General features: G+C 51.0%; 2 protein-coding genes across 7 annotated transcripts in view; both read left to right on the top strand.

Annotated features, from left to right (window-relative positions):
- The first annotated feature begins 63 nt into the window (after positions 1–63).
- Positions 64–17813, top strand: aatkb (apoptosis-associated tyrosine kinase b). Of its 6 annotated transcripts, none has more exons than XM_061755325.1 (16): positions 64–486; positions 811–1179; positions 3440–3579; positions 3806–4039; positions 5009–5147; positions 7262–7341; positions 7896–7999; positions 8090–8177; positions 8263–8399; positions 8983–9067; positions 9126–9247; positions 9465–9614; positions 9703–12943; positions 13949–14057; positions 14128–14304; positions 14730–17813. In XM_061755325.1, the coding sequence occupies exons 2-16, from the start codon at positions 1080–1082 to the stop codon at positions 14756–14758; spliced, it is 4935 nt and encodes a 1644-aa protein (XP_061611309.1). In that variant the 5' UTR covers positions 64–486; positions 811–1079; the 3' UTR covers positions 14759–17813. The 6 variants fall into 6 exon arrangements, with proteins under 6 accessions (XP_061611309.1, XP_061611307.1, XP_061611310.1 ...); XM_061755323.1 differs by having other exon boundaries at positions 7881–7999; XM_061755326.1 differs by lacking the exon at positions 3806–4039 and having other exon boundaries at positions 71–486; positions 7881–7999.
- LOC133468952 (uncharacterized) overlaps positions 14872–21326 on the top strand; it is a 7438-nt gene continuing 983 nt past the window's right edge. The window contains exons 1-4 of the mRNA XM_061755412.1: positions 14872–15008; positions 17875–18300; positions 18639–19010; positions 19934–21326. The exon at positions 19934–21326 is cut by the window's right edge and continues 983 nt beyond it. Coding sequence (XP_061611396.1) covers positions 17911–18300; positions 18639–19010; positions 19934–20224 — 1053 coding nt within the window. The 5' untranslated portion in view covers positions 14872–15008; positions 17875–17910 and the 3' untranslated portion in view covers positions 20225–21326. The remainder of the gene's footprint in view (positions 15009–17874; positions 18301–18638; positions 19011–19933) is intronic.

Below are 21326 nucleotides of genomic sequence, written 5' to 3'. Positions count from 1 at the left end.
TCGAATCTATTAGTATTGACAAAGTTATCTGAAAAATGTGCGAGGAATTGAAGATCTCGGAGCGGAAGAACCGCTTTGGCCCCAGCGCTGTCACGTCAAAGCCAAACGAGATTAGCGTCAGCGTCCGCTTGTGATCAAAAGGTTAGACTAGGTTGCGGCCAAATTCGTGTTCGGCCATGTCGTGCGCCACTCCGCCGCGTTTGTGAAGGCGAGGCAATGCTGCCATCCCGTGGTGACTGCAGCTAACTGCACCTTTTCTGTCTGATGAAATATGAAATGATGTCTGGCCAGTTGTATTCGTTGACGTTTGTTTGCTGTCATCCTATTTGTGGTTTGGTGTGTGTAACTTTGCTGCCCTCCAGTGGTCGCCACAAGCGCCGCAGCCCGCAAGTGTTCGGCCAACTACATTTCCCATGATGCCTCGGTGCTCGTCGGCTGGATGGAGATGCGCCCGTTCAGTTGCATGAGGACGACTAGAAACCGAAAGTACGTGTCTCTCATCGTGCGCGTGCACGTGTGTGTGTGTGTTACACAAGTTGGCGTTAAGTGAAAGTAGATGTTGAGCTTGATGAATTTTAAATGAGTTTGATGACGTAAGAACAAAGGAGAGGCAATCAGCGTGCGTGTGTGTGTGTTTCTTTGAGTGTGTCTGGTGAGGCTGTGAGAGCGTGCATCTGTAGTTGTGTTTTTAGCGTGAGTGCGTCTCTGTGCGTGTTTGGATGTGTGTTGCTGTGAGAGTTTATACGCGTTCCTTTGCGTGTGTGTGTCCTAGTATTTGTGTTTGAACTGTATGTGCGTGTGTGTCAGCAGCGCATGCGCGTGGATCCCCCTCAGCATTAGCGAGCAAGATGGCGCTCTGGCAGGCAGCACCGCGGACAGCACCAGCAGCGACCGCCCCTCCTCTTCCTCCTCTCCGACACCACCGAACCCCGAGCTTGATCGCCCCCATCCCCTGAAGGCCCCCCCCCAACACACGCACAGGCCAGGGAATGTCCTTCTCTCCGGAACCTTCCTGACTCCTTTGAGCTCGCCAGGCTCGGCTGGGAAAGGATGAAGACGAGGATGAGGAAAGAGTGAAGATGAGTATGAGGATGGGGATGAAGATGAAGATGAAGATGAAGATGCTGACGGCGCTGACGTGCGCCGTCCTCTGCACCCGCACCGTCGCCATCGGGGCAGGTGAGCAAATCGTTCCGGCGATCGGGGTTGCGTACGCTCGTGCGGAGTGAACGAAGTTAATAATGACGTCCGTCCTCTTTATCGATATTACGCAACGTCGCGGTTGGCGGTGCGGCCGGTTGCCATGGCAACCGCATCTCCAGCTTTTTGCTCACGGAGCAGAAAAAACAACGCGATAACATTTTCTATTTTCAGCCCCTTTGGGTCCTTTCCACGTGACGCGATGGAGCACTTCCGTCACGGTGCCGTCGTCAGATGAACTTGTTAGCTTGCATAGCTAACCTGTGTGCATATTTTGACACTAGTGTCACATTTGCTACCACGACAGTCTCATGTTGTTAGCATCACATTTCGCTTCACATTTTTATGCTAATGTGAAATTAGAACGTTAATGCTGCGTTTTAATATTAACACCATGTTTTAAAGTTCCCGTATTTTGTCTATTTGGCCCTCCATCGAGTGACTCTGTAACCTGCACTGAGTATCAAAGTGTTCATTTCATTTCAAACAACACCAGGAAAGGCCCCTCCCTCTGACGGCTACTTCTGTTTGACCCACTTTTGTATCCGCTTTGTCCATATTTGGCTTTCCTCTGATCGCTGGCCTCCGTGTTGCGAGAGCCGCACGTGTTTGATATGTCGGCGGCGCCGGCTCGGGAGCGGAGAGGTAGGCGGAGATCTCGGCGAGTGACGGAGATTCCGATGAGCTGAAAAACGTCTGGAACTCTGGAATGCGTGGACCCTTTGAATTCATAGTTCACGTGTTTACTCCGGCACCATAGAGACAATATTACTAGACTAGAAAGATTTGATTGGGCAAAACACGGGACCTTTAATGCTAACATCACCATATGAATCTAACATCTGAATCTGAATCGTCTTTATTTGCCAAGTATGTCCAAAAAACACACAAGGAATTTGTCTCCTTGTGTGTTTTTTGGACACACATTTCAATGCTAGTGTCACATTTTAAGGCTCGGCTCGTGTTTTAATCGCATTTGAAGGTTCATTTTACATTTTCAGGGTAATGTTGCGTTTTAATGCTAACATCACATTATAAATCTAGCATCACGTTTAAAGGCTAACCTAACATTTTGATGCTAGTTTAATGCTACCATATATTTTTGATGCTAATTTATTGCGAGCAACGTGGCGCTTTCACGTTTTAATACTAAAGTCGCATCTCAATGCTAACATCACATTTGTTAAAATCACTATTTTAATGCTGACAGCCTGCTTTGGAATATTTAAAAATATTAACATGATGTTCGCATTAAAATGTGATGTCTTTCAAATTTGATGTTAGCATCAAGGTGACGTTAGCATTCAAATGTGTACGATGAAGAAAACACACCATGTTTTGTTGATGATGAAGCGTGTCTGTCGTCGCGTGCATAATTCATCATTCAGATGATTAATTATTAATTGTTGTCAGAGGGCTAAAAATAGATTTCCTCCACGTGCGCGTCGATGCAAAAACAGCAACGGAAGTACACGTGGTTGGTCGCATTGTGACGTGTCATTTGTGTACGGAGAGAACTTATAATAATGACGATAAATAAATGATGATGACGAGGCGGAAGACATTTGAAGCTTTCTGTAGACGAAGGTGTGAAAAGAGTCGCTAGCCAGACGAGTCAACACAAAAGCTGCTTGGTCTTTATCCTAAAGGCCTTTAATGTTAAAATAACTAGCTATTGGTAGTTTAGCTTACTTTATCTTAGTTTGGTTTATATTAGCTTAGTTTAGCTTAGCTTCATCTAGCCTCTGTTGGGGAACATATACTGTGCGCTCCCCAGAGGACTCAAAGCAAAAAGCCCGTTTGTCTCTAAACTACAGGCCTTTAGCTTATCTTAGCATAGCATAGCCTAGCTTAGCTTAGCTTAGCTTAACATGGCCTGTATAGTGGGCACATGCGGTCAGGTCCACATGATTTTGTGCCAAAAAGCAAATGTGTGATGCTCAACGAGTAAACACAAGCGGAAGCCCAGAGGAAAAGGGAGGCGGTTTCCATGGCAACCGCATCCTCCGTATCCCAGCTAAGCCACGCACGGCCGCTCGGGCGAGCGCGATGACGAAGAGCTCCTGTGACGTCACGTGCGCAAAATGGAAAATGTTCACCGCAGCGCAAAGCAATGTCGCGTGTGACATCGCACGTGCGGGCGCACACATTTGTGTAGCTTTGCGTTGCGTGTCGTCGTGTTGTCAGAGTGCCTCAACAAAATCCTGAAGTCCCGGTGTGTGCGTGTCGTCCCCCGCAGGCGGCGCCGTGTCAGCGGATCGGCCGCCGGCTTGGTCGTGGGCGTCGTCGGCGTGGGCGTCGGCCTGGGGCGCGGCGGCCCTCCTCTTCCCCCTGCTGGCCTGCCTGTGCTGCAAGAAGGGCGGCAGGGCGCCGTTCAAGGTCAGCGCACGCACTCGCCGACACTAACTAGTACCTTAGCGGCGCTAACCGGCAGTGCGCGCTCAAAGTTGACGTCGCACCCACACGTCGCCAACTAGATGACGGCTGTCAATCAAGTCACGATTTGTGTTGGGGGACTCGCTTGTGCGTGACATCTTGGCACGCGTGTGTCTCAAGTTGAGTTTGTGTAGCTGTGTGTGTGTTTGTGTGTGAGAGAATGGTGCAGATGTGCGTCGGTGGGAGTGTTGTGCCGGTGATGTCAGCGGTCCACTATGTGAACCCCCCCGCCCCCCGCCCCCAGGGAGGCGACCCCCGACTCCGCCTCCTTCCGTCCTCGCCTCTTTCTCAGCCTTCCTCACACGCTCTGCGCTCCTCTTCATCTTCAGTAACTCTTCGTCCTCTCTTCATCTTCGCCATCAGACCACATCGTGTGCGCGTGTGGTCACCTGAGGGCGGGGAGGTAAGTGTCCTCGTCACACACCGGAACCTTCTTCAGTTGCCTTTGAGCGCTTCACATCTGTTTGTGTGTGTGAGGGGTCACAAGAGGAAGAACGAGAAAGGAGGAGGAGAAAAGGGAGAGAAAGTGAAGGAGAATGCGAATAAGAAAAAGAGGAGATGAAGTGAAGAAGGAAGCGAATGGGGAGGACGACAAGATGAAAAGGAGGAGTGGGTGGAGGAGGCGAAGAAGGACGACAAGAAGGAGAAGTCGAAAAAGAAGAGAAGAATAGAGGAGGAGGAGAAGATAGCAAAAAGTCTCGTCCGCGTTGTCGACGTCTTTCGGGACCTCGGCGAGTTTTCGTCCAACGTTCCCGGCCGGCGAGACCCGCGGGCGGCGCTGTCGTGCGCCACACGCGACGCCCAACTCAGCCCGCAAGGTCAAAACAAAAGATGACAAGCAAAGCCGCGTGCGTCTTTTCAGTCTTCAGCTCGGGAATCTCGCCGACTGCGACTTGTCGGAGGGTTAGTTGGTCAGTTGGTTTGTCGGTTAGCTGAATTGTCATTTTATTGATCGGTTGGTTTGGTAAGTAAATGAGTCATTTGGTTTTTGGTTCTTTAGTTTGGTAGGTTGTTCAACTGATGGGTTGGTTGGTTGGTTGGTTGGTTAATCAATGGATGGGTTAGTCGCTTTGGTAGGTTGGTCAATAGATGAATGTTTGACAATGTTTGGTTATTTAGTCAACTTATTGGTCGGTTTGACGATGGCTCGTCAGTTAGTGACGAATCGGTTGGTCAGTTGATTTGGTTTTTGATGGTTCAGTCAATCGGTTGGTTTTGGCGAGGTGCGCCTCATCCCTCCGGTGCGCGCGTTCCCGGACGGCTCCTTAGCGGCCGCTTTTCCCGTCGAGTCGAACAATCTTCGGGGAGCGGACGGCGATAAGTCGCGCGTGGTCGTGCCTACGCCGTCACGCGTGTGTTGTTGTCATTTCAGGAGTTGCGTAACGTTCCCGATGGCGAGGCGTACCACGCGTCCACGCCGGCCTCGCCCGCCTCGCGGGCCGGCCCGGACGTCTACGTCCTGCCCCTCGCCGGGGTGGCGCCGCCCCTCGCCGGGAGAGCGGCGCCGGCGGGTGAGTGCCAGCGCGCACACACGCGCGCATTCACATTAACACTCACATTCAGATTCACTCACACACGCGCACTTCCTGTTCGTCTCCTCGCGGGACTCGCAGATCGTGAGAGCCGTCACGCCCTCGCGCAGCTGTCGCCACGCTCTCGCACGAAAACAAAAAGAACGCAGATGCTGCGCCTCCACCGAAAGCCAACGCAGCGGTTTGCCAATATCCTACTAGTCCAATCAGTTGTCCATATACTAGTACGCTCTTTGTCTTCACTACTATGACAATTCAACACAGTAGTAGAACGACCAGGTTGCACTAATCGATCACTCCATATTACTAGTGAGGCAAAACAAGTTGACGACTCAGTGCTTACTAGAAGTGACGTTATAAAATTCAACTAGTTAACACCTATCGCTTCAATAGTAGTACTACTAGCGTGCAGACGTCAAGTACACACTTTTGCATCACGAGTAAAATGTAGTTGTTCTTGTCATTCCTCTAGTGTGCCCTAGTTGTACACAACTACATGTCCTAGTCATTCTACTAGCGTATCCAAGTTGCTCTACTAGTGCAACCGGTGTGCCCTAGTCATTCTACTAGTCCGTCCTAATTGTTCCATCTGAGTGATTCCACGAGTATGTCCAAGCATTCTAATAGTACGTCCAAGTCAGTCTGAACCCCTTCTACTAGTGCGTCTTAGTTATTCTACTAGTGCATGATAGTCGTTCTCCTTGTGCGCCCTAGTTGTTCCATTAGTGCCCCCTAGTCATTTTGCTTGTGTGTGTTTTAGCGGTTCTACTAATGTTTCCAAGTCATTCTTCTGGTGAGTCGTAGTTGTTCTACTAGTGCGTGCCAGTTGTTTCATTGGAGGGTCCTAGTTGTTATGCTAGTGTGCCCGACGTGTTCCAATAGTGCATTGTAGTCAATGTACTACTGTGTCCCAGTCGCTCTGAATTGTTTTACAAGTGAGGACAAAGTGTGTACTAGTACATGGACAATTCCGCGCACGAGTTAGACCGTGGAGCAAATCTGCTGCGCTTCAGCTCAGCACAAACAAACAAACACTCACACGGGATAATGGCCGCTGCGTCCCAATAGTAGCGGCGGGTCCATTTGGAGGCTAGTGCTGCGTGCGCATCCCGTTAACGACTTCCTGGCTTAGAGCGCCGACGCCCGTATCGATTAGGGGCAGCGCGCAAACGCAACAACGAGACGGTATCACTCAAAATAACACGCACACTCGCGTGAACATCCATCCGTCCTTTACCGCTTCTCCATCCCAGCTATCTTCGGGCGGGAGGCGGGGTACGCCCCGAACCGGTCGCCGGCCAATCGCAAGGGCACAAAGAAACAAACAACCATTGGCACTCACATTCACACCGACGGGCAATTTAGACTCTTCAATTAACGTTTTTGGGGTGCGGGAGGAAAGCGGAGCGTCCGGAGAAAAGCCACGCAGGCACGGGGAGAACATGCCAACTCCACACAGGCGGGGCCGGGGATCGAACCCCGATCCTCAGAACTGCGAGGCAGACGTGCTAACCAGTCGCCCACCGTGCCGGCTTGCACGAACATACTAACACACAAGAACACACACACAACCAAATGCGCACACACGCATGTGTACACACACACAGTAATGCACACAAACATACACAACAACACACGCACGCACGCACACCTTCACTTTGCTTCATGCTTGGTGCCAAGCGGTGCCAGTCTGTGGGGGCCCAAATGTGGCAATTCCAGAGAGGGCGCGGGCGACTGTCGGGAACGGGCAGCGTGGGGAGGGTGACGCCGTGTCCAGTCTGGACACTGGCTGGACTGTGTGCGCTTCCCGGGAGGGTCTCGGGGGGTCGGGGGGCAACCACAAAGGTTCGTTTGTCCGCGTCGCCACCCACAATGAAAGACGGATGGCCAAGAACGAGCGGACGAGCCGGACCGAGGTTCTGGTCGAGGACGGCGAACGCGACGCATCGCCGAGTCCGACAGACGGGCGCCGATCGCGGGAATTTGGGGACGTTCGGCGTGGGAGGTCCTTCGGAGGACACTTCAGAAGCCCGATGACGCGCGCCTGACGTTTGATTGGCGGCACTCGCGTGGCCTGTTCTCTGTCCTCGCAGCGCACCGCCAGAAATGGGCCGACCTGAGCCGCCAGAGTCTGCTCTACCTGAAAGAGATCGGGAACGGATGGTTCGGGAAGGTAAGAGCGGCCGCCGGGCGCTCACGTTCTGGTGCTCGTCGTGACTAGGGTTGCAAAACTTTCTGCGGGATTTAACGATTTTGCAGAGTTGGATATTCTGAAATAGTTTCAGCAAAGCTCCTGAAGCTCAAGCTAACAGGTCAGCACGAGGCTGTGGGAGAGTGCACGGCAAATGGTGGACAGCTCTTCAGTCCCGCCTTCTCTCTCTCATAGGTTGATGTTCGTTGGCCAAGGGCAGTTTCTTAAACAAAAGAAAAAAAACTGCAAACTCCCCTCCAGAAATGTACCGGAAATGTTGGACCCCTTTGCAATCTTAGACACGACATCGCTCGAATGTTTACAAGCAGATAACATCTTCTTCTCTCCATCCTCGTTTTCCACACTCATCAACATCCGCGTTGCCTTCATGACTGGGTATGTCCGTCACCGTGCCCCCCCCCCCCCCCCCACCGCCCCCCTCCCATTCCAAACTGCCTTGTGTCAACCTCTGTGTCCGCGTGTCCTCCCGGTGCATTGGTGTCCGTGTGTCCGTGTGGCAGGTTCTTCTGGGGGAGGTGAGTGAGAACCTGAGAACCAATCAGGTGGTGGTCAAGGAGCTGAAGGCCAGCGCCGGTGTCAAGGAACAAATGCACTTCCTGGAGGAAGTTCAACCGTACCGGTATGCGTTCAGCCCTCTTTTACACACTTCTTGATTGTTGTCACTCACTGACATCACTTCCTGTGCGGTGCGGTGCTTCCTGGTCCTCAGGGTGCTGCAACATTCAGCTCTGCTGCAGTGTCTGGCCCAGTGCACCGACGTCACGCCCTTCCTGCTGGTCATGGAGTTTTGTCCGCTGGTTAGTTGTACAATCGCGCTCCCTGGGACAATACCGCCCCCGCTGGCCATAGACGGTGAGACGCGGTGGGTTTTTGCGTTACCAGGGCGACGTGAAGGCTTACCTGAGGAGCAGCAATCGTGCGGACGGCGTCGCCGTGCCCGAGCCGCTAATCCTCCAGAGGATGGCCTGCGACATCGCCTCAGGACTCATGCACCTGCACACCCACAACTTCACTCACAGGTACAACAACATCCATCCATCCATGCGACACGACATGCATGTTGTAGTTCTCTTGTAAAAGGTCACTTCCTGTAACAACATCCTGGTGCTGCTCGAGTGTTGCTCAAAGACTCCAGCATCAGTGATTTTGTTGCAGGCGGTGGGCCCTCGTCGCCAGAGCGCAGCGCCCTCTGCAGGTCCGCTCGTGGTTGTCGTCACTGGATCAATATCTCCGGGGTGGGCCGGAATTCGGGACTCGTTAGTTGTATTTCTGCAGCGGTGGGCCGTGCGTTTGGAAGGCGGGCCTTGAGTACGCTTAGTTTATCGCTATGAATGTGTTCGATTTCTTAATATGCTCGGTGTTTCATATGTAACGTTTGCAATTTATGGGCCAGCAGCACCCACAAGAAAGACTGTTTCACAGTTGTTTGATGGAACAGGCACCGCTGTGCGCCCCAAAAGAGCGACGTGTTTGAATAAATGAAAACAAACAACACTGGAGAACGGAATTAGACATGAGTCATGAATTCCGACACACCCTGCATACGTGCGCCGACGTGTGCGTATGTGACATCTCAACGTATGTTGCCATATGGATCTACAGCGACCTGGCTTTGAGGAACTGCCTGCTGACTGCCGACGTCACCGTGAAGATTGGCGACTACGGATTGTCCCACACCAAGTACAAGGTAGAACATGCAAAGTGTCCTTAAAAGAGGTTTCCTATTCGCTCTGCTTTCCCGCCAGGACGACTACCTGGTCACGCCGGACCAGACGTACGTGCCGCTTCGCTGGATCGCTCCTGAGCTGGTGGACGACTTGCGCGGAAACCTGCTGGTGGCCAAGCAGACCCAACAGAGCAACATCTGGTAGGTGCATCATCAAATCACTGGTTTGGAAAAAAAAAAAAAAAAAAAAAAAGGTGACTTGTGGATGTGACAACTTAACAACGGTTAACACTGTGAGTGTGAAGTAGCTAATGTGTGAATAAGTAAAGGGACCGAGCGAGATTGTATGACTTTTTTCCACAGTAACTCGGTTGACTTGATAAGGACATATGTGACTCCCTCCCACCTCTGGCGTTAGGTCTCTGGGAGTGAGCATCTGGGAGTTGCTGGAGCTGGGAAAGCAACCCTACAGCCATTACTCTGACCAGCAAGTTCTGTCCCACGCTGTGAGGGCGCAGCAGCTCCGACTGGCCAAGCCCACGCTCCAAGTGCCTCTGGCCGAACGCTGGTAAGGCCCACGAACACTTGAAAGCACGGCGCATTTATCATCTCCTTGGTCTCACTGATGACTGTCACAATTCCCGGGTGACTTTCAGGTACGAGGTGATGCAGTTCTGCTGGCTCCCGCCTGATCAGAGGCCCAATGCCGAAGAAGTGCACTTGCTGTTGAGCTATCTATGCGCTAAGGGCGCCAGTGAGGCCGAGGAGGACTTCGAGAGGCGCTGGAACTCCATGCGTCCCGGTGCCGGACACAACATCCATCGCGGCCCCCCGCTGACGACTCGCCCGCAACCCTCGTCTACCTCGTCGTCTTTCCCTCTCCTCCAGCAGTTCTCACCTGCCGATGGGTACCACTCCGAGTCCGGGGATGACGTTTTGACCATCACTGAGACTAGCCACGGCCTGAACTTTGAGTACAGGTGGGAGCAGGCCGGGGCGGAAGAGTCCTACAGAGGCCCAGACTCCTTAAGTGCCCTCAGTCATGTCAACCATCATGAAGCGTTTTATCCTCCAGCGGGCATTGTGGGAGGCTGCCCCTTGGAGAGCCTGAACCATGCCGCTTCTCCCTCTTACTACCAGCCAAAACATCTACATGCCCCAGGTGTACTTCCTGTCTTCAGTGCCCATAGCCCATCAGTCAACAGTGAGTTCTACATCCGCATCGAAGAACCAGTGGACTGTAACATTGAGCCAGACTACACGCTTTGCTCTTACAGCCCAGACTACCAGAGCACTGGGAGCTTCCTTACTGGGAGCGCCGACTCGGGCGACCGCATGGTCTGTCTGTCACAGGCTAAGGACTGTGAAGCCTACTGGTCAGCAGATATCCACAACGTTGACGTCTATGACTCCAATGACTCAAGTCCTGCCATCTCCCTAACAATGGAGCCCCTCTTAGGACAGGTGTGTGACAACAGTCCCCTACGACCCTGGGAGTCCAGTCACTATGTGTCCTACAAAGACCGAGATGGAGGTTACTATTACGAGCACTCCCCCCCTGTGGACTTAGACCACTATCTAATGGGAGGTGATCCGGACAGTGAGCATCTGCAAGAAAGCTGGGGGTCAAGGAGCCTTCGGCAGGCATTGGGCGAGCTGGAGAACCCAGTGGGAATACCCCCTTGCCTTAACAGTCCATCTGAACAGGTCTACAGAGACTCATACCTGGACCTGGACACAAGTCACTCCTCCATCATCGGTCAGACTGCGACCGGAGGCTACTACGACACGATGGGCTCCCAGAGGGAGACCGTGCCGAGTCACAGCAGGCACGGCTCGGTCAGCATTAACATGGAGGCCGAGAGGGCGCTCTTCATGGGGCACAGGGAGAGCGATTCAGGGGAGGATGAAGAGGAGGACATATTCATGGAGAGGCACACGTGCAACACTTGGCCTTCAAAACATTGCCACAGAAGCGTCGGCAATCAAAGACGAGCGAGTCAGAGTTGCAGACAAGAAGCCTATGTGGACTTTCACTACACCGTGCCAAGTACAGACATTGAAGACACCTGGCCGGAAGAGCTCGGCATGCAATACCACAGCCTGCCCAAGGGTGTCAGCTACCTGGAAGCCCGCCAGGCTAAAAACAGCAGCAGCTGTCTGAGTCGACACCCTGCCGTAGTGTCCCCGGACCGCTACGATGCTTTGGTGTATTTGTGCCACCAGTGCGACACCCACGCGGCGCCGCCAAGAGAGTACTGCCACTCGCACTTCGTTGACCCGCTCACTGGCTTGCTGGTGAGTAACAACTACAGCTACAACCACAACAAAGTCACGGACATCCCAAACAGTGACGAGGTGATCGATCTCTCGCCAGCACCAGGAGGTCCAGTTGTGTCCAAACCTGCCTCAATCAAGCCCGATGGCGGCAGAGAGCAATACGTGGATCTTAGAGCAGATGAAGTGACGAAGGAGGACATCATCAAAGAACATCCTCTCATGACCGAGCCCAACATGGAAGAGATGATCCAGAGTCCTCCGCCGCCCGCAGACAACATGCACGTGATGGTGGTCCTCACGGATCTGCAGTCAGAGACGAGTCAAGCAGGAGATAGCGGTCACGACCGAGGCGGCTCCAGCGTTAGCCTCACAGACATCCTCGACTGCAGCGACAACGAAAACGATGACATCACCGATGACATCGCTGATATCACTTCAGGAATCTTTGCAGACGAGTCCGGTGAACTGAGCGCTTCTCCTTCCTTCAAGTCGCTCCAGAAGCAGGTAGGAATTCCGGATTCCACCGAGTCCACGGAGCTACCGCCTGTTGCCGGGTCTTGTGAGGGCTCCAGCCCCGCCTCACGCCCATCCTGTTCCCCCAAAGCCATGGACAGTGGCTATGACACGGAAAATAACGAGAGTCCCGAGTTTGTCCCAAAAGAACCTCATGAAGCCAAAGACCAAGCTGTGCCTCTGGCAGCCGTTCACACGAGGCTGGAGGAGGACCTTGGTGTCGTTGCCCAGAAGGAGGACTTGTCGTTAAAATCATGCGAACACACCTTCTCACCACTGAGCCAAGAGACACCATACAGGGACTCGGCTTACTTCTCCGACTACGAGAACGAACGCCAGGTGAGGAACGAGAAGGAGGAAGTGCATCAGCCAGAAGAGGGTTGTGAGAATGAAGAAGAAGAAGAAGAAGAAGCCCTGAAAGACACTGTGATGATTCCAGCAAGGGAACATGGAGAACATTGTTTGCCAGAACTAAGTGGAGCATACGAAACAGAAGACTGTGATCATGATGACTTGCTGAATGGTTCAACGGCAGAAGGGAGCCTGGATGAGTGGCCTTCTCAGGAGGAGAGCTCGTCTCTCGAAGACTGGGCAGCAGAGGTGGTGGGAGCCATGGAGAAGGCTCTCGATGCCCTGAATGGAGAACATAGGTCCACCGGCATGTCAGAGGAAAAAGAAAGAGAAGAGGGGCCAGTTAAGAACAAACCATCAGGGCCGGAGGTGTTGCACATCTTGCCCAAGGATGAGGTCGCCTTGCAGCAGGCAGTTCATTCCAGAAGGTCCTCTTTGTCTTCTCCTCCGCCTCAGCCAGCTCCGGCAGAAGACCGAGGTTCTCCTCTGGACGGGGAGGAGGCGGACAAAGAGGACGGCGACTCGGACGACAGCGACGCGTCGGACGAGGAGCCGCGGCCCTTCGGCGTCCAGGAGGAGGAAAGCGAGGATGAGTGCCACCCGGTGCCCATCGTGGTGAGTGACGACAGCCACGCCCGCACCCTGCGAGGCCTCCTCAAGGCACCCACCATGCTGAAGATACAGGAGGAACTGGACCGCAAGAAGAGGAACGTGTCCTTCTTCGATGACGTCACCGTCTATCTCTTTGATCAGGTGATCACACGTTAGCAGCAGAGGTGGGAGACTCCAGTCAGACTAAAGTCGCCAATTTCAGGGCTTGGGACTTCCATCTATCCATTTTCTTCACCGCTTATCGTCACGCGGGTCGCGGGCGTGCTGTAGCCTATCCCAGCTATCTTCGGGCGAGAGGCGGGGTACGCTCTGAACCGGTCGCCAGCCAATCACAGGGCACATAGGAACAAACAACCATTGGCACTCCCATTCACACCTACGGGCACTTTAGAGTTTTCAATCAACCTAGCACGCATTGTCTTTGGGATGTGGGAGGAAACCGGAGTGCCTGCGTGGCACATAGGCGGGGCCGGGATTTGAACCCCGGTCCCCAGAACTGTGAGGCACATGTGCTAACCAGTCAGTCGTCCATTGTGGCGGCGGCGCGGGACTTGCTTGGCTTACAACTCATATAAGCCTCGACTTGAACGACATGTTAGCGGAAGTCATTTGTTTTTGAGTTTGGGGTTTTTTGTTTTTGTGTTTTTGTTAAAGACAAGTTATTTCTTGTAGCGGGCCAAGGCCACTACATGGTCTACCTCGCAGTTCTGAGGTTTGAGGTTTGAATCTCTGCTCCGTCCTTCCTGGGTGGAGTTTGCCTCAAACTCTGACTTCATCCCACGTGCCCAAAAGCATGCATGCTAGGTTCATTCAAAACGTTTTATTGTCCATAGATGTGAATGTTTGTGTCTGGCGACCAGTCCAAGGTGTGCCCTGCCTTTCACCTAAAGTCAGCCGGGATAGGCCTCAGCTCACCCACGACGTCAATGACGTGACTCCACTGGCTTGATTGATTGATTGATTGATTGATTGATTTTTCACACAGTAACTTGGGCCTTGCTTGAATCTTGAAGGTTAAGACTTGAGACTTAGTTGCAACTTACTCGCACCTGAAACTAGCAGCGTCCATGACCACAGCCGCTTGGAATCTCACCAAAACATCAGGAACAGCTGGCATTTTTCTAACGTGAAAACTTCGTGTTCCAGGAGAGTCCCACCAAGGAGCTGAGTGCACACGGACTCCCTTTGGTCGTAGAAGGTCCCGAGAGGGTCGGCGCGTCTGACGACTCCTCAGACGGAAACATCTCCGAAGAGAGTGAGCTGGACATTCCCAAGTGTGAGGTTTTCTCGGAAGACGTTGTTCTCAACAGCCCTTCTCATGTCAGGCGCAGGCTTCGAGTGGGAAGACGACTTCCCTCTGCTCCCGCTCCCGACATCCTCGGCCGCCGAGCCTCAGGAGACCGAGTCGGCCGCCCGGTTCTCCCGCTTCACCGTGTCGCCCTGCGCCGCGTCCCGGTTCTCCATCACGCACGTCTCCGACTCGGACACGGACTCTGCGGGAGGTGAGGGCAGAGAAAGCTCAAGGCCAACTTATGATGCGACAGGCTAGCGGAAATGTGCGTAGGAATTATGATGAAGTCATTCTAAGCCTTGAAACCAGCGCCCGCTACTCGATCACACACGGAGCAGCAACAGATACACACTCGGCAAACAACGATGCGCGCACGCATGCATGCATGGGTTCTCTCCGCTCTGTGGGAAAAAGAAATATTGAAAGGGCAAAACGTGGTTCCGGACTCCGCTGAAGGGGCCGCTCCTCTTCTGCCTTTGAATTACACTGCATGTAAGGTTCGCCACTCTAAATTGGGACTTGCTTGCCATATGTTGGACGGAAACGAGCATATTTTCTTCCTCATTTAGATCATTTGCATATAATCCCCACCGAATCAACGAAACAAACCGACCTCTGCCTGTGTTTACTCGGCAGGAAGCAGCGAGGACGCCGATAAAGAGTGAAGGACGGACGTTTACGAACAAAGTGGGAATAGTTTTCCTACTGCAGGCGCAAAGGAGGGAAAAATCCACTTGATGAAAAACAAGACCGGTACTCTCGAAGCATCCCATTTCGACTTTTTAGAAGATTACAAGGTCACGTACATTTCAGAGACTAACAAGACATTTCAAGATGGATGTATTCTGTGCATGCACGAAAACCAGGACAAAAAGACGGACGCGCTTGCTTTGAAAATGACGTCGTGTATTTCCCGTAAGTTCCATCCACCTTCTCCTGGTTTGCTTCAAGTCTGCAAAGTATATGGGAACCACGGCTGAGGTGTCACGAATATTTCTTCGAACACCCGTCAGTCAAAGTGAACCATTACGACCGCAGTCTTGTGATGAACGAATGAAGTCGAAATATCCGCTGGCGTGATGATGACGAGGTGACAATTCGTCCCGCCGATTGAACTGCCGCGCAGGAACGCGAACGAGCCGACGGTGATGACCGTAATGATCGCGATCATGATCATAATCATAATCATGTGATTACTGTGGCGGATCCGATTCAGGGGCGGACAGCGGGCCGCGTGCGTTCTTTAATCAAACATTTACATATTTCTTCCTATTTATTTCACCTTTCTTTAAGTAAGGCAAATGAGGAAATGCCGACCTGGCAAATATCAACACCAAGCAATATTAAGAGTCCTGTAATATCTGTCGGATTAAGTGAGCCATTACCCCCCCCCTCTAAAATTGGTTATTTAACATGCAATCATTCATATTGTAAATAAACAAACAAAAATACATAGCTAACATTTTTTAATTCATTTCAGTAAATAATTGGTTAATTATCATTACACTAATTATAAGATTAAAACATGAGAATAAATTCTTTGATTATTGAAATGAACCTTTACATATTTTACGTTACTTGATCTAATTCAATAATTACTTAATGTAATTGAAAATTATAACATAAAGAACTTCAAATATAGATTCAACAATTTGTAATGACAGTATTTTATGAAGTCATTGGTTCATTCCTGATAAATCCATTCAGGCTGAATAATACAAGTTCAAAAATGTAAATCATATTTTCTGTAGAGATGACGCGCATCCCGGTGAAAGTTGGCCCACCCGCCGCCCGCCGTCACTGTGCAAATTCAAAGGCGGCCCTTGAGCACAACACTTTTCTGTAGTTTGTTCGCTGGGTAACGACGCATCGTGTTGGCGACACGACGCAGAAGAGAAACACGTCTATGTTTTTGGGACGTTTCAAACCTCGCCATTTGCTTTTATGGACATGTTGTTGCCACGGAGATGAAGACGGCGTCTCGGAAGAGCCGGCAACACTTTGATTGACAAGTTGATCGCGCTCGGCTTGTGTCGTTGACGACATCTTTAGCAAATTGCTCCCAAACACTCTGCGCTCTCGTCACACGCGTGTGCGTACCTTCTAGCCAACAACAACAAAACTAATAAAGTCTCTTTTACACATCGCAACATATTTATTTGTTTATTTAGATGTCAATTCTTCTACTGCAGCTAGCATGCTAGCTAGCAGGCTAATAATGCTCCAAAACTAACACGACCCAATTAGCAGTCGGTTTGTTTCATAAACAGTGCTAGTGAGCTACGCATGGTTAGCACATATCGTCGATGAGCATTTTGGCCACGCCCCTCGAGCATCTTCGTGTCTTTGATGCTTTGTGACATTTTTCTCTTTGGAAACCATTACAAGAGTTTGGAGTCGCGCTCCTACTCGAGTCTTACTCATATCCGTCTTCTTCCGACTCTGCGGAACGTCTTTGCGGCCTCCCTTTTTTGCGACTATATAAGTAAGTCATGTATTTATACATCCATCGATGGAAAGTCAATAGGGAAGACGAATAATGGTTGCTTGATTACAGATGTGCGTATATGGGTCGTTTTCATATCATTGATCAATAACAGTAAAGATGTGGCCCACTGAATATCCTTTTGAAATCGATCTCTTTTACTGATATGAGTACAATTTGCAGTCGTTGTAATTCAAAGGGTAATAAATGTTTCTAAGAAAAAAAAATTGTCTAAAGTAATAGTTTTCAAACTTTTAATGCCTAAATATCTTTCCCGATAGGTGTCCCAAATGATTTCTGAAGCTACTAATCCCATTTTTGACTATGTCTGCTTTTTCTCCCATTTTCTATGCAAAATAACACAAATGCATCTTAGTGGTTTGCTTGTTTCCCAATGTCACTGAAGCGGTCTTTACCGTTAATGGCACTCAAGGGAGCCTCATGACGTGTGACTGCAATACTCGGATCTTAAGTGCCAGTCTGAGACCCATTTTGCATTCACACAATAGCAAATATCTTATTTCTAAGATATGAATGTCAAAATGTGGGAACCATTGCTTGTCTTGACCGTTATTACGATGTTGAATGAGTAGTTCGGATCATCGATGCACTTGTACCCGAGTTTGAAGGGAAACGCGTGTGAATTGCGCAACTCAGTTTTTGTTGTCCACTGTTGTGTTTGCGGTTATGCAAGGAGTGTATTTCCGTGGGCCACCGCCATTTGATCTGTCACTAAGTATTGCCTTTACGAGCCAGCCATCCATTTTCATCCATTTATCCGTGGTCTGGTCCCGGTGGCAGCGGCTCGAGCGGGGAAGCCCGGACTCGTGGCCCTGTCCCCGGCCACTCGGTCCAGCTCTTCCGGGGAGACCCCGAGGCGTTCCCGGGCCACCCGTCTCTCCGGCGTGTCCCGGGTCGTCACCGGGGAGGCGTCCGGGGGGGCTTCCTTATCAGATGCCCGGGCCGGCCCCTCTCGATGCGGAGGATCGGCGGCTCTACTCTGAGATCCTCCCGGATGACCGAGCTTCTCACCCGTTGTCTAAGGGAGAGCCCGGACACGTCACTGCAGACGCCGCACCGATCCGCCTGTCGATCTCCCGTTCCGTTCTTCCCTCACTTGTGAACATGGGAGACATTTACCAAGGGAAAACCAAGGCAGCATCAAAAAATTGCTGAATTAGAATTTGTGTTTTGTTTTTGTCTTTACCGGTATGGATTAAATGATATGAAAATGACCCATGTACAGTATGAATATTAACATATATGTAGAATGAATATTAGCCCGTATGTATATAGTTTGGATATTCCGTTCATCGTTGGGACGCGGGGAGCATGGAGTCGACGTCGAGCTGTCAGCTGTCCGACTTTGTGGACGAAAAGACGAGCTGGACCGGACGGCAAGTCCGGCGGCTGCTCCGGGAGGCGCTCCTGATGCATCGCGCGGACGTGGACCGGGTGCGCTTGTTCTGGGCCGACGAGTTCGGCCAGCTGCAGCGGGCCCGGGACGAGGCCACGGCGGCGGCGCTGAAAGCGGCGGACGACGAGTGGCGCCGGCTGTGGGCGCGGCGCGAAGACGACATTTCCCGGGACCTCCTGACCATGAGGGAAAGCGTACGGCTCCACGTGGAGAACCACTGGGACAACATGGAGTGGCATCTGGACCGAACCGTGGACGAGTGCGACGAGGAACTGAGCGGCGTCAAGGCCGCCATGGAGCAGAAGGTACGGACGCAAAGACCTCGTGTCTGGAACACTGCTACTACTGTGCAATATGGAATGCGTTTGGGACGCTACTGTGCAATACTACCACTCAGACCCCAATTTTTCAATTTTTATCTCCTGGCTTAGTATTTTTTTTTTTTTTTTTCAACCGGTGCCAACCGGTTGGCCACCTTCAATATTGATGAATGAAGAAAAAAAGCACAAAGGGCCATTTTTTTTCACCCAGGGCAAATGGGCAGAGGTGCTCGAGCACCACTCGCGCTCTATGTGTGCACGTCTCACACTAACTAACTAAGTGACTGTCTGACTGACTAACCGCGGGCTTTTCCATCCGGAAGGTTGAGGAGAAGGAGAAGCAGCTGACCCAGCTGCAGGAGATCCACGCCAGCGTGGCGGCCAGCCTGGAGGAGAAGGAGGAGCAGATGAGCCAAGTCAAAGACTTCCTGCTCCTCCTCAAGTCCGGCCTGGAGGAGAAGGAGGAGCAGAAGCTCCGGCTGACGCGGCTCCTGCGCTCCGTCTCCTGCCAGCTCCAGCGGGAGCGGCTGGAGAGCGCGCGGTGGAAGCGGCGCGCCGACGAGCTCGGCGAGCGTCTGGAGGCCGGCGCCCGGGCCAGGGAGGAGGCGCTCAGGCGCCACGAGCGCCTCCTCAAACGCGTCAACAACGTCAAGGGCCTCGTCAAAGGCTTCGTGGGACAGAACGCCCGCTTTATGGTCGGTCGGGCCCTCGCCTCCTCCGCGCAGCGATTGCTCGACGGGCGGCGCAGTGTGCCAGTGGTTTGCGCTGCTGAGATTCCGGCTTCGAATCTCGGAACGGGCCTTTCTGTGTGTTACGGGGTGCCTTGATGATACGAATGAGCGCTCGTATCATCAAGCTGTTAAGTGCCGCTCCCAGCTGAAGTTTACTGTCAAAATAAATATAAATACAACCAAAAGAGCTTAATACTAACCTGCAATGGAAAATGCAAATCATCAATAGAACCCTTCGAGGCATTCGCTGCCATTGACGACTTTTGAAGTCAAATATCCACGTTTGGTAGTGAATTTAAGCAACGTCTCACTTCAATCGCCTTACTTTGAGAAAAAAGGATAAATGGACTGAAAACAAATGGGCTGAGTAAAACATGTAGACAGATAAACAATGCTCACGAGCATATCGATTTGTTTTCCTCTATGAAGAATGACAGCATGTTACCGAGTCGCTTACAGCAGTTGCGAAACTTTTTCCCCTTAGTTCGTCTGCATGACTCTATTATACTGCCCCCCGGTGGCCAATGTGCGCACACGAGAAGGAGCAGCCCAATGAATTGGACTGCAGCATGAAATAATGATGTTTAATTCTTTACATTGGAAGGATGGATGAATGTTATTTGTCTTTTGTTAAAGAAAGTACAATATTATATAGAGTGATATTTGTCTGTATTCAAAACCAAAAACAGCGGCACTGCCATTCATTTCAATGGGGAAACTCGTATCTCAAGGCAGTTAGCATGTTTGCATGTCAGCTTCATTTTAAAAAATGAAGAAATTGTCGAATGTGATCGGGAACGTTCGAATTTCTATATAAGCCCTGATGTTGACTGTCGACCAGATTGATTGATTGATTGACAGCTGGGCCGTCTCTTTCACTTTGACAGAAATCCCTAAAGAGTGACGACACAAGTGACAAAGACCAGAAGAAGAGCGAGACCAACAAAGAGGGGAAGAGACGGAGTGAAGGAGAGAAAGACGACGACGACGACGACGACGGAGAGAAAGAAAGGAGACAGAAGAAGAAGAGTGAGGCCAAGGAAAAGAAGGAGCAAGAAAAGAGAGTCAAGAAGGAAAAGAAGGAGCAAGACAAGAAAGAGAAGAAGGAAAGGAAGGAGCGGCAGAGGAAAGACAGAGAAAGTAATTGGGGCGCTGGAATAGGACATTGCCCGCTTTGAGCTCAAGCGGGCCGGCTTCGTTCGTTCGTTCGTTCGTTGGAAAATATTCACTCTTAACTGTTGCAAAAGTTGTTTCCAATCAATCTGAAATGTCTTAACAAAATGAAGGACATTTCAACAGCATTATGAACGGTGAATTCCACGTCACGAGATGACATCATTGAATTACAAAATGGACGAATGAATTGTAATCCATTACATTACTGGGAGAGAATGTGTTAGTCAATTAAGATTTCCACCGTTACATTTTTTTTTTCTTTCTACAGCCGACGCTTGTGATTGGCTATTTCTGGTCACGTGCCATTTTGCCAAAAGTCTCACGACCTACTTCTCCAAATTCGACCTCGACGTGGGCCAATCTGGCAGTTCGTCTTCGACCTCTGCAGCAGTTCCACTTTTTGGAGCATTCGCTTATGTGGCGCTCATATGATGCCATATTGTCTACATTGTGCACGTTTGTCCTTAGTAGGCCAACATGCTGTACACGTAAAATGCAACAAACGCATTTCCTGTGTGCTTAATTCCCAAATGTTATTTTTTTGTTTTTTGGAGGAAACACCCGTTGACGCAATCATTCAAAATCGAGTCATCCAATGAATGAATTCGATTACTTTGAGAAAGTTACATTTTCAACAGGCTAACTCGGGTAAATTCCATTTCCGAAGTCTTAGCAGTGGTTTCATTGACACACGTGCAACTTGCAGGTCAAAGGGCATCTATGGACTATATATGTACTTTTTGTAGCTTTTCCAAAACAACTCACAATCCAGAACTCCTTTTGAATTGACGCCAATTCCCTCATTCATCTGGGAATCTTGAAAGTTTTGTCTAAAAGTTGAGCTTTAAGGAATTTACGTCCGAATGAGGTGAAGGGTGTATGTTGTGTCAACTCGCAATCGATTCACAAGACGCGTTCAGATGGACTCCAGATTTGCAGCGGGCAACCGCATGGCCCAAAATCTCAATTTATTGAGCAAATGGACAGGCCGCCGCCTTCCTAACCTGCAGGGGGCGATCACGCGCAAAAGCGCGCCCACATTCACCTGCGGCATCAACGTTCGGATGCCTCGCCTGCTGCTGGAAACCAAGTCGCGACGACCGA

Source organism: Phyllopteryx taeniolatus, chromosome 19 (genome assembly GCF_024500385.1).
Source record: "Phyllopteryx taeniolatus isolate TA_2022b chromosome 19, UOR_Ptae_1.2, whole genome shotgun sequence".
NCBI classification, from domain to species: Eukaryota; Metazoa; Chordata; class Actinopteri; order Syngnathiformes; family Syngnathidae; genus Phyllopteryx; species Phyllopteryx taeniolatus.
Note: the sequence above shows the minus strand (reverse complement) of the source record. Positions and strands in the feature narration are given on the sequence as shown.